Genomic DNA, 13708 nt, shown 5'->3' with positions numbered 1-13708 from the left:
TTTTTCACAGAAGAATACTCTAGTCGCCTTGGGAGTCATAATCCTGGCTGTCTCTATTCTAGGAATCATGTTAGGGGAAGGAGACTGGGACTCTCATTATTAAGTATAAAGACATTAACTTTATCATTCCTTTTGGTGGCCCATGTAATGTCTACCTTCCTTTGGAGTAAGTGTCCCAGTTCTGGAGATGCTCTGAATCAATTTAACCTGTTTCCTGCAGGAATCTGGCTTTCCTCAATAGAAGTGGGGATGGTGGATGTCGAACTACTCCTTATACAGCTATTCACACAGCTATCCCTCCTTTAGAGCTCTGCCTCACTCCAAATTCTATAGTACTTGGTGCCTCTAATTCCTAAGCCTTTCTGGGACTCTCAGGGGGAAAATCTGCTTGTTGCTTACCAATATTCCCCTCTTCAGGTACTCAGGTTTAATTGCCCTCTACTCTGCTAAATCAGTTACCACTTTCTGTCTTCATATTCTGTGGTTTGGAGTTACTGATGACTCCTATTGCTAACAAATATGGAGGGTTACTGTTTCTGTTCCTTGTCCTCCTTGTTTGGGAGTGATATTTGGGAGAAGGAAGAGAGTGAAGAAAAAAATCTTGATTTCAGTATCTGTAATCACGAAGTCATGAAAGATAAAAGAAGTCCCAAAAACGTTATTGGTGGATCTACCACAGTCAATTCATTAATTTAGCAAGTATTTATTAAGTTCAGGTATACCATGGTAGTTAGGAGCATGGGCTTTGAAGGCAGAGTGCTGTACATTTACATAAGTTCTCTGTATCTTTTTTTCATTATTTTATTTTATTTCTTTTTTTAACATTTATTTATTTTTGAGAGACAGAGTGAGAGCAGAGGAAGGGCAAAGAGAGAGGGAGACACAGAATCCGAAGCAGGCTCCAGGCTCTAAGCTATTAGCACAGAGCCTGATGCAGGGCTTGAACCCATGGACCGTGACATCATGACCTGAGCTGAAATTGGACACCCAACTGACTGAGCTACCCAGGCACCCCACCTTTTCATTATTTCAGATTGGAAATAATAATAGTAATTACCTCATAGAGTTGTTGTGAGGATTAAATGAGTTAATACACATAAAGAGCTTGCCTGGCACCTAGTAATCTCTCAATAAATGTGTTTATTATTACCGGTATGAATGTTGTTCTTTTTATTATTATTGTGGGCTAGGCACTCTGCAGGTGATATCATAGAGAACAAAACAGAAATAAGGTCTTCCCCCAATAAAGGGGAACAGTTTTATCATTTCAGGTTGCTAAGAACACTGGGTCTAAATTTGGGATTTTTAGGGGTGCCTGGGTGGCTCAGTTGGTTAAGTGTCAGACTCTTGATTTCAGCTCCCATCATGATCTCATGGTTCATGAGTTCAAGCCCCACATTGGGCTCCACACTGACAGTGCAGAGCCTGCTTGGGATTCTCTCTCTCTCTCTCTCTCTCTCTCTCTCCTCCCTCCCCTGATTAATCACTCTCTCTCTGTCTTTCAAAATAAATAAATTAACTTAAAAAATAAATAAAATTGGTACTTTTAGGTGCACCTCGCTGGCTCTGTGAGAGGAGCATGTGACTCTTGATCTTGGGGTCATTTGAGCCCTGCGTTGGGTATTGAGATTACTTACAAATAAAAAATCTTAAAAAAAAATTGGGACATTTACTTATTGGTCACAATTCAAGAGTGGGATGACGTATTTGAACACTACATTTCCGGGATGATATTACCAGAGTTCTGTGCTCCTCTTCTGAAATGCAAACAATAGCAGCGATCATGCATTCAATGCTTGCTCTGTACCCTCTAGTTAACAAAAATGGTCTTATCAAATCCTCAGATCAAGCCTTCAAATTATGTATTATTATCTCTATTTTATGGATGATGAAACTGAGGCTCAGGGTAACCTGCTCAAGGTCATACAACTGGCAAGTGGCAGAGCTGGGATTTCAACAATAATCTGCTACTGGAACCTGACCATTTAACCACATGTTAGCCTTTCACCGTGTCCCATGTCTAATGATTTACTCACAGTAATATTACTAAGTGACTAATGCTTTGATTTGAATGGGGTTTTCAGATTCTTTTCCTCTAACATAGGAGGTGATAGGGCTCTACCAGGACTCATGGAAACAGAACAATAAATTGGAATGGAGAGATTGAGGGTTGGAAGCCAGTGACAAATTTCCTAAATTAGTCTCAGGATGATTGGGCAAGGATGGTCACTTTGTACCTTTAAGTTTCGGCACAAAATAGACTTCTGAAGTATAGTTTTAGTGCCTGCATCCTTTACTTTTGCTGCATGCTTGTGTTCAGTAAACTTCTGTTGGCTATAAATACATATTGCTGGAACACACATTTGGGATAATTTTTCCAAATGTGGCCTTATTTGACTAAGCAAAGGAAATCCTCTGGATTTCTCAGCAAGCCCGGGGGGACCTTACACTCCTGCACCTATTGTTTTCTATTACCTTAAATAAAGGTGCCTGGCATGGGGATGGTTGGCTGAAGGGGATGTGGTTAGGACTGAATGAAGCATTCCAGGATAGGGCCCATGAGACAGCTGTCAGAAACTGTTGCCAGCAGCTTACATTGGCTACAATCGTCTTTGTGCATCATTCAATAAAAAATAAAGGTAATGTGTTCATGAGTATCATAGCAAACAGATTGGGTTATTTGCCATCTCTTGGCAAAGTCCAAGGATTGAAATCATTCATTGTTGGAGGTACTACCTTTAATAACAAGAGCTCAATTACCATTTGGTTTCTTGCTCTCTGAATGTGCCTGGATTTTTGTTCAAAAGTGATGTAGAAAAAAAAAGTGATGTTGCCATTTTGTCCTTCAAATGATATTTTCCAACCCAGGTATGTTTCAATGTATGCTTCTAAGGACAAAATGCCTTGGAAGCCAGTTTTGTGTGTTTCAAGCACAGTAAATCTGAACTGATGATAGTCAACTTAACAACAGCATGAGCCATTAAATTGAACAAATTTGAAAATCACTGCTCCTGACCCAGGCCTTGTTCTCTGGGATACTACACTCCAAAAAGCCTAGGGTAGAGCTAGCTAATGTCACTGAAAAGCAGTCAAGGGTAAGTTTCTATTGTCTTTCATTTATTCATAATTCAATCAGGTTCAGGTCTATACAACAGGCAAAACCAATAGACTGAGTCATGAATTGTTTCACCATTCTGGCCCGTGATGTCAACAAGGCCATGTACCTGACAGAAGCTCCGGCCAATCCTGTCTTGCTTCTTTGGAGCTGTAGTCAGAAGCCAGGACAGAGGTTGTGGGTAGTGTCCTTTCTTCCCCTGTCCCACCTTCTACCTCTTCTTTTTCTCATTATTTGTAGCAGCTGCAGCTGGAGACCTTTTGTGACCAATGATAACAGACTGTGCATCTGACTTATGGGAAGGGGCCATTTCTACTGCTGAAAGGCTCAGTGGGTGAAACAGCAACACAGACCAGCTGGAACACAAATCTAAGCCCTCACAGTGAGAGTGGGCCATTGTGACTGTTCTTTTTTTTTAAGTTTTTATTTATTTATTTTGAGAGAGAAAGAGAGAGAGAGAGAGCACACACAAGCAGGGAGAGAGGAGCCAAGAAAGCAAGAGAGGGCCAGAGAGAGAAGGAGAGAGGGAATCCCAAGCAAGCTCCACACTGTCAGTGCAGAACCTGAAGTGGGGCTTGATCTCATGAACCGTGAGATCATGACCTGAGCTGAAATCAAGTCTGACAGATGCTCAACCCACTGAGCCACCCGAGCGCCCATGACAGTTCTTTTGCAACTGAATGCTGTTGTTATGCTATTATTAACCTATGCCCTTTCCTTTAGCTTCAGCTCCCTCTACCATACTTTTGTGGCTGTGGGTGTGTGGGCATGCGTGTGTGTGTGTGTGTGTGTGTGTGTGTGTGAGAGAGAGAGAGAGAGAGAGAGAGAGAGAGAGAGAGATGGTGGAGGCTAGAGTCTCCTGAAAAACAGGCTTCAGGTTTCAGTCATCTTGGAGAGTTGCTGTCAGTCAGCTCTAACAGGGGTCAATCCAAGAACACAAAGAGCAGCATAGCCTGGCCAGCTCAAAACCCTGTGAGATGGGTCAACTCAGAGGTGAGGGTGTTATTTTTAATAGTTTTAATCTTTGCTTTTGGCTGTAGGTAGATGCACTCTCCTTCCCAGAAGGTTCTGTGTCTTTCGAAACAGAATACTAGCATTTTCTCTGCTTTCAGGGGCTTGTTGCCCTGTGGTATTTTGCTCATTTTGTTTTACTAGTATTGATTTTATACCCCACCTTCCAGCTTGAACTTACTGTCATAACCCACCAAAGCCCCAGAAAACAGGTAAGTCTTGCAGAAATCCTAAAGACAATTAAATGGAGCATCTGAGAATGTCAAAGGGGGAGTTAGTGGAAACCCCTCAAGAGACCTCAGTGTGTGCTAGGCAACTAAATGTGGATGCCTTGGTGGCAGCACATGCCATCCATTCCCCATGCCTATTTATTTAAAAAAAATTTTTGTAATGTTTTTTGAAAGAGAGAGAGAGAGAGAGAGAGAGAACACGAGTGGGGGAGTGGCAGAGAGAGAGGGAGACAGAATCTGAAGCAGGCTCCAAGCTCTGAGCTGTCAGCACAGAGCCCGATGCGGGGCTCAAACCCATGAGCCATGAGATCATGACCTGAGATGAAGTCAGACTCTTAACCAACTGAGCCACCCAGGTGCCCCAGAATGGAGTAGCTTTTAACAAAGATTGGGGAAGACTCCTAGAGGAAGCAGGAAGATTTGAGGTGAAAATCAGGAGCTCAATTGTGGGTACATTGAAATTTGACATCCAGGTAGAAATACTGGAGTGGGCAGTTGGCTTTTGAGTGTGAAATTTAGGAAACAGGTCTGAGATGGAAGTATAAATCTGAAATATATGGTATAGATGTGGCACTTAAAGCAAGGAGACCAGAAGAGATCACCAAAGGAATGAGTGTTGATAGGGAAGAGGACTAAGGATGGAACTGTTTAACATTCTAATGTTAAAACATCAGAAGATGAAGAAAAAAAACATGTAAGGTCCAAACAAAAATGTCTGCAAGCTAAATTTGGTCCCTGTACTAGATCAGGTGTTAGGAAATTTCACAGAAGTTCATGCCGATAAAAGAACACAGGTAACACCTATTTCAATCAAAAATGCTAAACTAAGAAACAGAAAACGTGGGTTCTAGTCCTGATTTCATGTCCAGGTGAGTGACTTGGACAAATCACTAAACACCTTGGGTCTCCCTTTCCTGTCTAAAAAGAAAGACAGCTAGACCACATGATGTCCAAGGTTTAGACATTCATGCTTCTAGACATTTCAGGGAGGAAGAAACTGAAGCCCAGAGAGAGTGGATAAGTGACTTGCCCAACATCCTGGCAGTAGGAAGAGACCACAGGCCAGTGTGTCTTCTTCTATGTTGTTTTAAGCCCTGTGTGTATATTAGAATACCTGGGGAGCTTTTAATTATCGTGATTACTGGGTCCCAAACCTAACGTGTCTCATTTTGTTGATCTGGGTTGGGTCTGGCATTGGTGTTTTTGATACTACTTGGGTAACTGAAAACCCTCTGCTTTACACTAATGAGGCACGGCAGTGTCTCGCTAGTTGCTGTACCTCTCTGCATCTTGACTTGTATTTCCAACATGAAAACGATTCACTCAATTTTAAACCCTTTTATTCAGATGAAGGTTGTTATAGGAGGATAGCTTTCTAGACCTTGTGAAACCTAAGTAGCAAGTATCAGCTTTCTCTGAAGCTCGGTAAAATGGCATGACCACAGCTTTCTTGAACTCCATCCTAGAAGTGAAATGTTATGGAAAACCATGAAGCCATGTCCTGGTGGGGTGGGGGGAGGAAGGAGGGAGGGATTGTTCTCTCTTTCTCCCTACCTTTTTGGAATAAAAATACAAGTTTGTTCCAAAAAAATTTTACTAGGTTAATTATCAGTGCATCGAACATAGTACACGAGTATTGTTGCTTTTACTATGTTTATATAGCAGGCAAAGTCATGTTGTCCACCTTGGAAGCCTTAATGCTTTACAGTGGCTTCTCACCAAAGCTTTGCCACTTTGGACACCAACATGAAGAAAAGGTTGCTTGATTAAAACTCGCATTCTCCATATGTTGCAACATTTGACTCTGTGTTTGTGGGTGCATATGTGTCAGTATGCATGTTTGCATGTGTATGTGTGGGAGTATGTGCTTAAAACTGTATTCTAGTGTTCACTTCCTCTGAGGAGCATGTGTCTAGGAGAATAGCCACTTTGGAGTAAGACAGGACACAGACTGTGTCCTGTGGAGACACATTATTTACAGTCTTCCCACACACACCTACCACTCTAGTAGTGTCAGTAAAATGATTTTACCATGCATAATGCACTGGTAATTAACGTGGTAAATTTCCTCTGCATGCCTCTTGCTGATTCCATTCTTTTTTTTTTTTAAGTGCCCTTTATAACTCTATATCACTTTCTTAGTTTAGGAGCATAAAAATATATTGTGTATTACTTGGTTTGCTCATAAAATTGTCATATTTGATATATTTAAAGATGTAAAGGCCTGGGGGAGAATAACAGAAAAATTCAGGGGAGAAACCAAGCAAGTCCTCTGAAACAATTATTTTTTTTCCTCTGGGTCTTCATAGTTCTCCATTCAGACGTGCAGCCCATAATAATGAACACAGGCTTGGAATACACTCTGAGATTGCTCTAGGGCGACCAGAGCTCAAGATAATTGTAATTTTTAAAAATAGGTTTCACCGTTGTTTGGAACCATCTACAATTCAATTTACTTTATCGCACAAGCCATGAATAATGCTATGAAAGAAAATGGACAGGCTAGTGCTGCCAGCCTGGTTCAGCATTCCAGAAACATGCAGTTCTATGGATTCAACCAGTTTATAAGGACAGATTCAAACGGAAATGGAATTGCAGAATATGTAATCCTGGACACCAACTGGAAAGAATGGGAACTCTATAGCACTTACACTGTGGACATGGAAACGGAGCTGCTACGGTTCAGAGGGACCCCCATCCACTTCCCTGGTGGCAGGCCCCCTCAAGCAGATGCAAAATGCTGGTTTGCAGAAGGGAAGATCTGTCGAGGAGGTAAGGAATGGAAAATCACTGGTAGTCAACTTGGCTCAGCTTGGGTTACCAGGGAACCTCTTTAAGTGAAGGCACATTTTAATATTGGAACACTCATAGAATCAGTCATTTGTATTCAGGTCAGATAAACATCTTGGCGTTCCAGGTAGTTAATTTAAAATAATGAGAACAATGAGAGGTACTTTGCAGCCTCAAATAATCATGCACGATTTAAAATCATACCCCCCCCCAACTCCTTTTCAAAGGATCGGCCCTCCCAAAGAGGTTACTCTAATAGGAGGAAGGCATGAGTCTTCTCCTTGGTCTGTTGTTGACTATGACCTGTGATTGTTTCCACTGCCAGAAAGATTACCTACCCTTCCCCTGATGCATCCAAATCCTGTCAGTCAGGTCCCTCCACAGAAATCCTATTTCTATACCCTCTCCTCTCTGAACTCTCATTGGACTAAAAGTCTGTGCCTCACAGCTTAGCACAAAATTGCTTTTCAATTGTTTCTTGTGTATTGATTGTGTCTCCCCCTCCCAAATATACTGCTCCTGGAGGGCATAGCTAATAATTCTTAGCCTCTCCCACCACCCAACACAGTCGGCATCCAATAAATACTTGCGCTTTGATTGACTGATGGAACTCTTCTAGCTTGAGGAAGAGTGGAAAGTCCATCAAATCTCTGAGAGCCAGGGGGGAACTTTAGAAGGACCCATATTATTCCCATGTGAGTGTACACCACACTCTTCTAAAACCAAATGCATCTATTTGATATGGGCTTCAATTTGTCTTTTGCTTGAGCATGACACACCCAAATACCTTTTCATTAGCATCATCATCTAGTTCCTTCTGAAATCTTAGTAATCCTCCCAAACGTTTAGGTTTTCTAGAGGCCAATTTACATCTTGATGAAACACTAATTATCAAAAACAGACTCACCCTTGAAGGACAAGTGCTATTATGTTTTTCATCTATAACTCACGAGGTCTATGGGCTCCCGTGAATTTAAAAGTTCTTTTATTTTATGAAGACAACATAATACTTACCCTTCACAGGTGAGATAACATATTTATTCTCAAGAACTCTATTGCCATCCAACTTAAATTAAGGTACTCAAAGTTTTCCATTCGTGGACTTTTTCCTCCAAAGAAACACCCGGGTCAGGCTTAATTCATGTGATTTGTTATTGTCAGAGTGGTGAGTGGTTTTGCTTCAGAACGGTGAAATTGCTTTCTGTGTCCATAAAGTCAACAAGACATACTGTGCTGTAGAAAAATGGAATTAAGTTAGGTAGATGTGGTTTGATTTTAGACTCACCAGAAAGCATGAGGAGTTGCTCCATGGTGCCCTTTATTTACAGCCTTTCTGAGATAATGCCATTCTTCCTCTTGTTCTCTACAGGCATCGACCCTGCCTTTGCCGTGATGGTCTGTCTCGCTTTGCTTATAGCCCTGTTGTCTATTAATGGATTTGCTTACTTTATAAGGTACATTTTTGTTCTTTTTGTATATGAAAGTACAAGATCATAATGGCTTTGTTAATATTTATTTCCTGGAAGTCATGTTTCAGTACAATTTCCTCATTACATGACCCACTGATTTTCCTTTTTTCCATGGTGATTTACCATCCCTACTGGCCCCATTTAGAGTGAAGTGTTTTCATGGTGCCAAGAATAACTTCCTCAGCTGTGTTGTCAGTGTTGTTGCCTGTGAGGAGATCTAACTCTCAACACTATTATGAAATAAGAGAATTAGTATTTTAGAGCTGGTTTACTACCTAGCTATGTTTCCTTTTCCACTGGCAGAGTCTCCTATACCCACCTCCTTCCCCCAAATGTATTGACAAATAGAAAACAGAATTGGGATGTTTTAACCAGCTCTAAGAATTACTCAGACTTTGGCTAGAATCCAGGAGTTCAGAATAATGGTCCTAACTCCCAGGATCGTAGCAGAGATTCAATAAACCTAAGTAAAACACCTGGAATAATACCTGACTCATAGTAGATGCTCAGTAAGTGGTCAAGTCTCCCCTCCTTCCCAAGCACATGGATTCTCCTGCTGATTGTTGGGAGCCCAGAATCCTCACTTTGCCACTCATGCCTTTTGCCCAGGGTGTCACAGTCCAGGTTTGTACTGTCCTTCTTCCTTGGACAAAAGCTATCCTAGCGGATCATCAACATCATCATTATCAAGTCTTTGTCTTCCTCCCTGAGATCCCGTGATAGGTGAGCAACTACTCTGATGAACTAATTCGGGATCAAGGGTAAATGGTTGAAGATGGCTTCATACATCACTCCTTTCTTATAACCTTCACATTTTAACAGATGAACCCTCCCCATATTAAGATGATTTGGGGAAAGTAAAAAATGAAATCAACCATGACCCTCCCATTTTACCCTTTCCATCCTACTAACCACACCTTTGTTATGTCTTTGCAAGAGTGGTCCTGACAAAAATATGACATCAATTTGGTAGGGAACGGAGTGGAGCTATTTTAGCAGGTTCCAAGAAAAAAAATGTCTAGAGTATACTAAGCAGCTGTGGAAATTTGAACAAGACACTAAACCTTTCTTGGCCAGAATTTTCTCATTTGTAAAATGAAGGGATTGGATTAAGTGATCTTTAAGAGCCCTTCCAGCTCTGATGTTCTAATGAGTCTGTGAAATCCTGGACTGAAACTCTAACAGGTGTTAACTCTTAGTGTTTAGTATGTTGGCATCACTGTGAAAAACCATTATTCAATCTCCTCATATTAGAAACTTGATAAAACCATACAGAGTGGTATGTAGCTTATGAATTGTTAAAACATATTTGACAAAGACATGAGTTCAAAGGAAGTTTTTCTTTTAATTTCTGTGACTGTGAAATATCCCTGCTCAGAACAGAAATTTAATGTACTGAATTTAGCTGCTGCCAAAGACTAAAGGATTGAATTAACATCCTTAGATGCTTAGTGAAAATAAATGCCATCCAATCTAAAAGCTCCTCTCTCTAGGGAGATTTGAAGAGTAATGGGCTCTGGTTACCTAATGCCAAAACATCCCATGGCAAGGTGGAAAATGGAGTCACTCAGTTGCTTATGTTACTTGTCAGTCAACCCCCCACCTTACCCTCCATGACTGGCCTCCCTGGTCTTTCCCATGGAATGAACTGGTTCTTTGGGCTTAGCATAATGAGCTCAATCTGCAATTCTTTGGAAAGCAAGAAAAACAAGTCTTAAAAACCATGAGGAGTGTTGTTTGGAGCTTGTGGGCTGAAGGGCCAAGAAGACTAGAGAGGAAAATGATTGGAGAGGGACATGATTTGAGAGGAAAATGATTGGAGAGGAAAATGAGTTTGAGACAATTGGTACCTCAAGTGGTCACAGAAAACTCAGAGATGGGAGAGAGACACATCATTTGCCAGAGCCACTTGGTCGGTGGTTCTTCAGCTAACAAAGGACAAAAGATGCCCTCTCTTTGCTGCCTTCCTCCCTCTCTCTGCCCACCACGGCTGCAATCAGAAAAGCTGAGCGTCTGATGAGTTTCTGTAATAGATGGTGATTGCTTGCAGGAGAGTGACTCTCTGTTCCTTCCCTTTCTGTGTGTTTTGATTGTTTAAGTTTTTTTTCTTTTTCAGAAGGAAAGACATGCAAAGAACCCAACCACCCCAAAACAAAGCATTCTTTGAACTTCTCCTTTCTCCCTGCTCTGAACCGGATTGCCTCGCCTTTCTATAAAGCTCTCCAGTGCTTTGTAATACTAATGATGATAATGATAATAATGAGCTCTTCTACTTTCATGGTGCTTCATTCTTTTCAGAGCACTTTCACATACATTATCTCATTTGATTTTCAAAACAACTCTGTAAAGCGGGTAATGCAGAACTATTATCCTGCTAGACAGATGAAGACACAGGGGCATGAAGAGGTTAAATTATTTATCTAAGGTCATCTGGCTAATTAATGACAGAATCTGCACTACACCCCAGGTCTGTGGACTGGGGAGTCCAGTTCTCTTTCTACTGGAGTGTGCTCTGGAGCATGGTTATTTTTACAGGTGTGCCTGCCTTAAGACAATTCACTACACATATGAAATAGATAAGTTAGGGAGCGATGCTTTACTTTGCCAAAAGATTCATGTGCTCTACCCAAGAATTCACTACAGGGCTCTTTTAATTTTCTCTGCAGGGTAGAAGCTCCCAGAGTGATAAGGGACATATTTGTTGGCAGGCAATTAGAAACACATTAATTGTTTGTTTACAAACCAGTGGAATTGCTGAGAAAAACCGTGTTGCTGATGCTTACAGCTACAGTGACATTGCAGAGTTCCTTAGAGCAACTTGACAAAGCATTTTGATTCAGTGGTTGTTTTCCTCACTCTGGCGCTGGCTTTAAAACATTCCACAGGGTGACCATTAAGGGGTTGTGGAAAAAGCAAAGCCAAACTGTTGCTGTCAGAGCCCCCAAGACAAAACAGAAGAAAACAACCACACAGACTAAATCCAAGGTACCCTCTGGGTCCTTGGGTTGCCGGGTCAGCTCAACTGAGATGACCTACCTGGATGCGTGGGTAAGGCATCATAAACTCTTATGTGTCTAGTAATTGATTTGTAGGAAATAATTACATTTGCTGCAAATTAATGGGCATGTTTGAAGAGAATCAGGTTTAAACTGTGTCTGTGTGATACTCAGACAAGAGACCAATTCAGTAAAAGAGAAAAAAAAAAAACCCAGTCAGCCAACTTGTTTGGAATCATGTAGACAAAGCAACCAACTGATTGAATTTTTCCACTTTTCAACCTGTTGCTTTGGCAACGCATAGATGCAACTTTGCAAGACAAGGGGTCTTGTGGGCAGAAATCTGGGCCCACAGCCAAGGACCAAGGACTTGAGTGAGTCCCAGTGCTGCCTCAGGCTAGGGGATCTCACAATTTGCCTAATTTTGTTTTGTTTCTTTAATGTGTTTTTGCGTCTATAAAATGGAGATGAATGATTCTTGGATTGGGTATTATTAGGATATATACTATGGCATATGACAAAGGGTATTGGGCTCTATACAAGTATCACGAAGTGTTGTTTTGAATGTGCTCTTGATGAGGGATCACCATTTTATTAGTCTGACCTACCATCCCCATGCAGCATCCTCACCCTCCCCTTTCGATGCCTAACCCTAACCCTAACTCCCCTTTCAATACCATTTCGTTTCTCTCTTTTGCTCTTTGTAACTCTGCAAAAGTTTGTGAGAACCAGGGTTGTAGTTTCTCTTTCCTGTGGGTACTAAGGGAAAGATCTACATGTGGTTATTCTCTCCATGATCTTGTATATTTCTAAAACTTCTATCGTGGGGCAAATTTATCCTGGGTTTTCAAAAAAATATTCAGCCCCCTCTGACCCTCTGATTTTATGCTTATTTCAGGCGTCGTATAAATAAAATCCAGTTGATTAAAGGACCCAACAGAATTCTACTGACTTTGGAGGATGTGACATTTATCAATCCCCACTTTGGCAGTAAGGTAAGGAGCATCCCTTTCTCCTGATGCACTAATGTGGTATCCACCAGCCACAAATGACTATGGAGCACTGAACGTGTGGCTAGTCTGAATTGAGATGTGCTATAAGAGGAAACTACACACTGTATTTAGAAGAATTAGTACAAAAACCTGTGAAATATCTCATTAAATGAAAAGCATATATTAATTACACGTCAGAATGATAATACTTTGGGATATATTGGGTTAAATAAAGCATATCATTAAAATTAATCTCACCTGTTCTGTTTTACTTTTTTTAAAGTTTATTTTATTTATTATGAAAAACAGAGAAAATGCGAGTGGGGGAGGGGTAGAGAGAGAGGAGAGAGTGAGAATATTAAGTGGGCTCTGCACCGTCAGCACTGAGCCCTATACAGGGCTCGAACCTACGAACCATGAGATCATGACCTGAGCTGAAGTTGGATGCCTAACCAATTGAGCCACCCAGGTGCCCCACGTTGCCATGTTTTTAAATGTGACTACTGGAAAGCTTAAAATTATATATGTGGCTCAGGTTACATTTCTACTGGATAGTGCTGTCTTAGAACAGTTTTGTGGAAGTGATGCAGTGCACTTTGAGCAATAGTGTAGTTTTGATTTCGTATAGCCCTTCTTTGTATATCTGAGCTCAACATTTGGTTGCTAGTTCCTCAAGGGCAGAGGTACATGTTTTCTTAATGTTCATCCATAGCACCCGACATATATGCTGATAGTATAACAGGTACTCGTAAAAGTCTGGTGAATGAATCAACTAGCGAAAGACAATGGAGAATCGTGGAGGTTTCTGTTATGTTCAGGATTGTGTTCTAACTAGCCCTCTTCACTGAATGTCCATTACTATGTTCTGGCCCTGGGCTATGCTTTGTGAGAGATGGCATGTGGTCCCTGCCTTCAAAGAAATTACTGTTAAGTCAGAGAGACAAATTATACCTCACAAGAGAGTTGATAGCTGCCATATTGCACAAAAAGACACTGGAAATATGGCAAACTTCAGAGGAGACATATCAATGGATGAAGGTTGTTTTAGAGACCCAGCTTTGGTGCTGGATCTCCAACAAGGATGGATAAGACTTGTCTAAGTCAC

General features: G+C 41.2%; 1 protein-coding gene across 1 annotated transcript in view; it reads left to right on the top strand.

Annotated features, from left to right (window-relative positions):
- Positions 1-13708, top strand: part of GUCY2F (guanylate cyclase 2F, retinal) — a 93269-nt gene that overhangs the window by 21743 nt on the left and 57818 nt on the right. Inside the window, exons 3-5 of the mRNA XM_049644168.1 lie at positions 6774-7128; positions 8516-8600; positions 12510-12606. Of these exons, the coding sequence (XP_049500125.1) occupies positions 6774-7128; positions 8516-8600; positions 12510-12606 (537 nt within the window). The remainder of the gene's footprint in view (positions 1-6773; positions 7129-8515; positions 8601-12509; positions 12607-13708) is intronic.

This window comes from Panthera uncia, chromosome X (genome assembly GCF_023721935.1).
Source record: "Panthera uncia isolate 11264 chromosome X, Puncia_PCG_1.0, whole genome shotgun sequence".
Taxonomy (NCBI): domain Eukaryota; kingdom Metazoa; phylum Chordata; class Mammalia; order Carnivora; family Felidae; genus Panthera; species Panthera uncia.
This window is presented reverse-complemented; position numbering and strand designations above follow the sequence as displayed.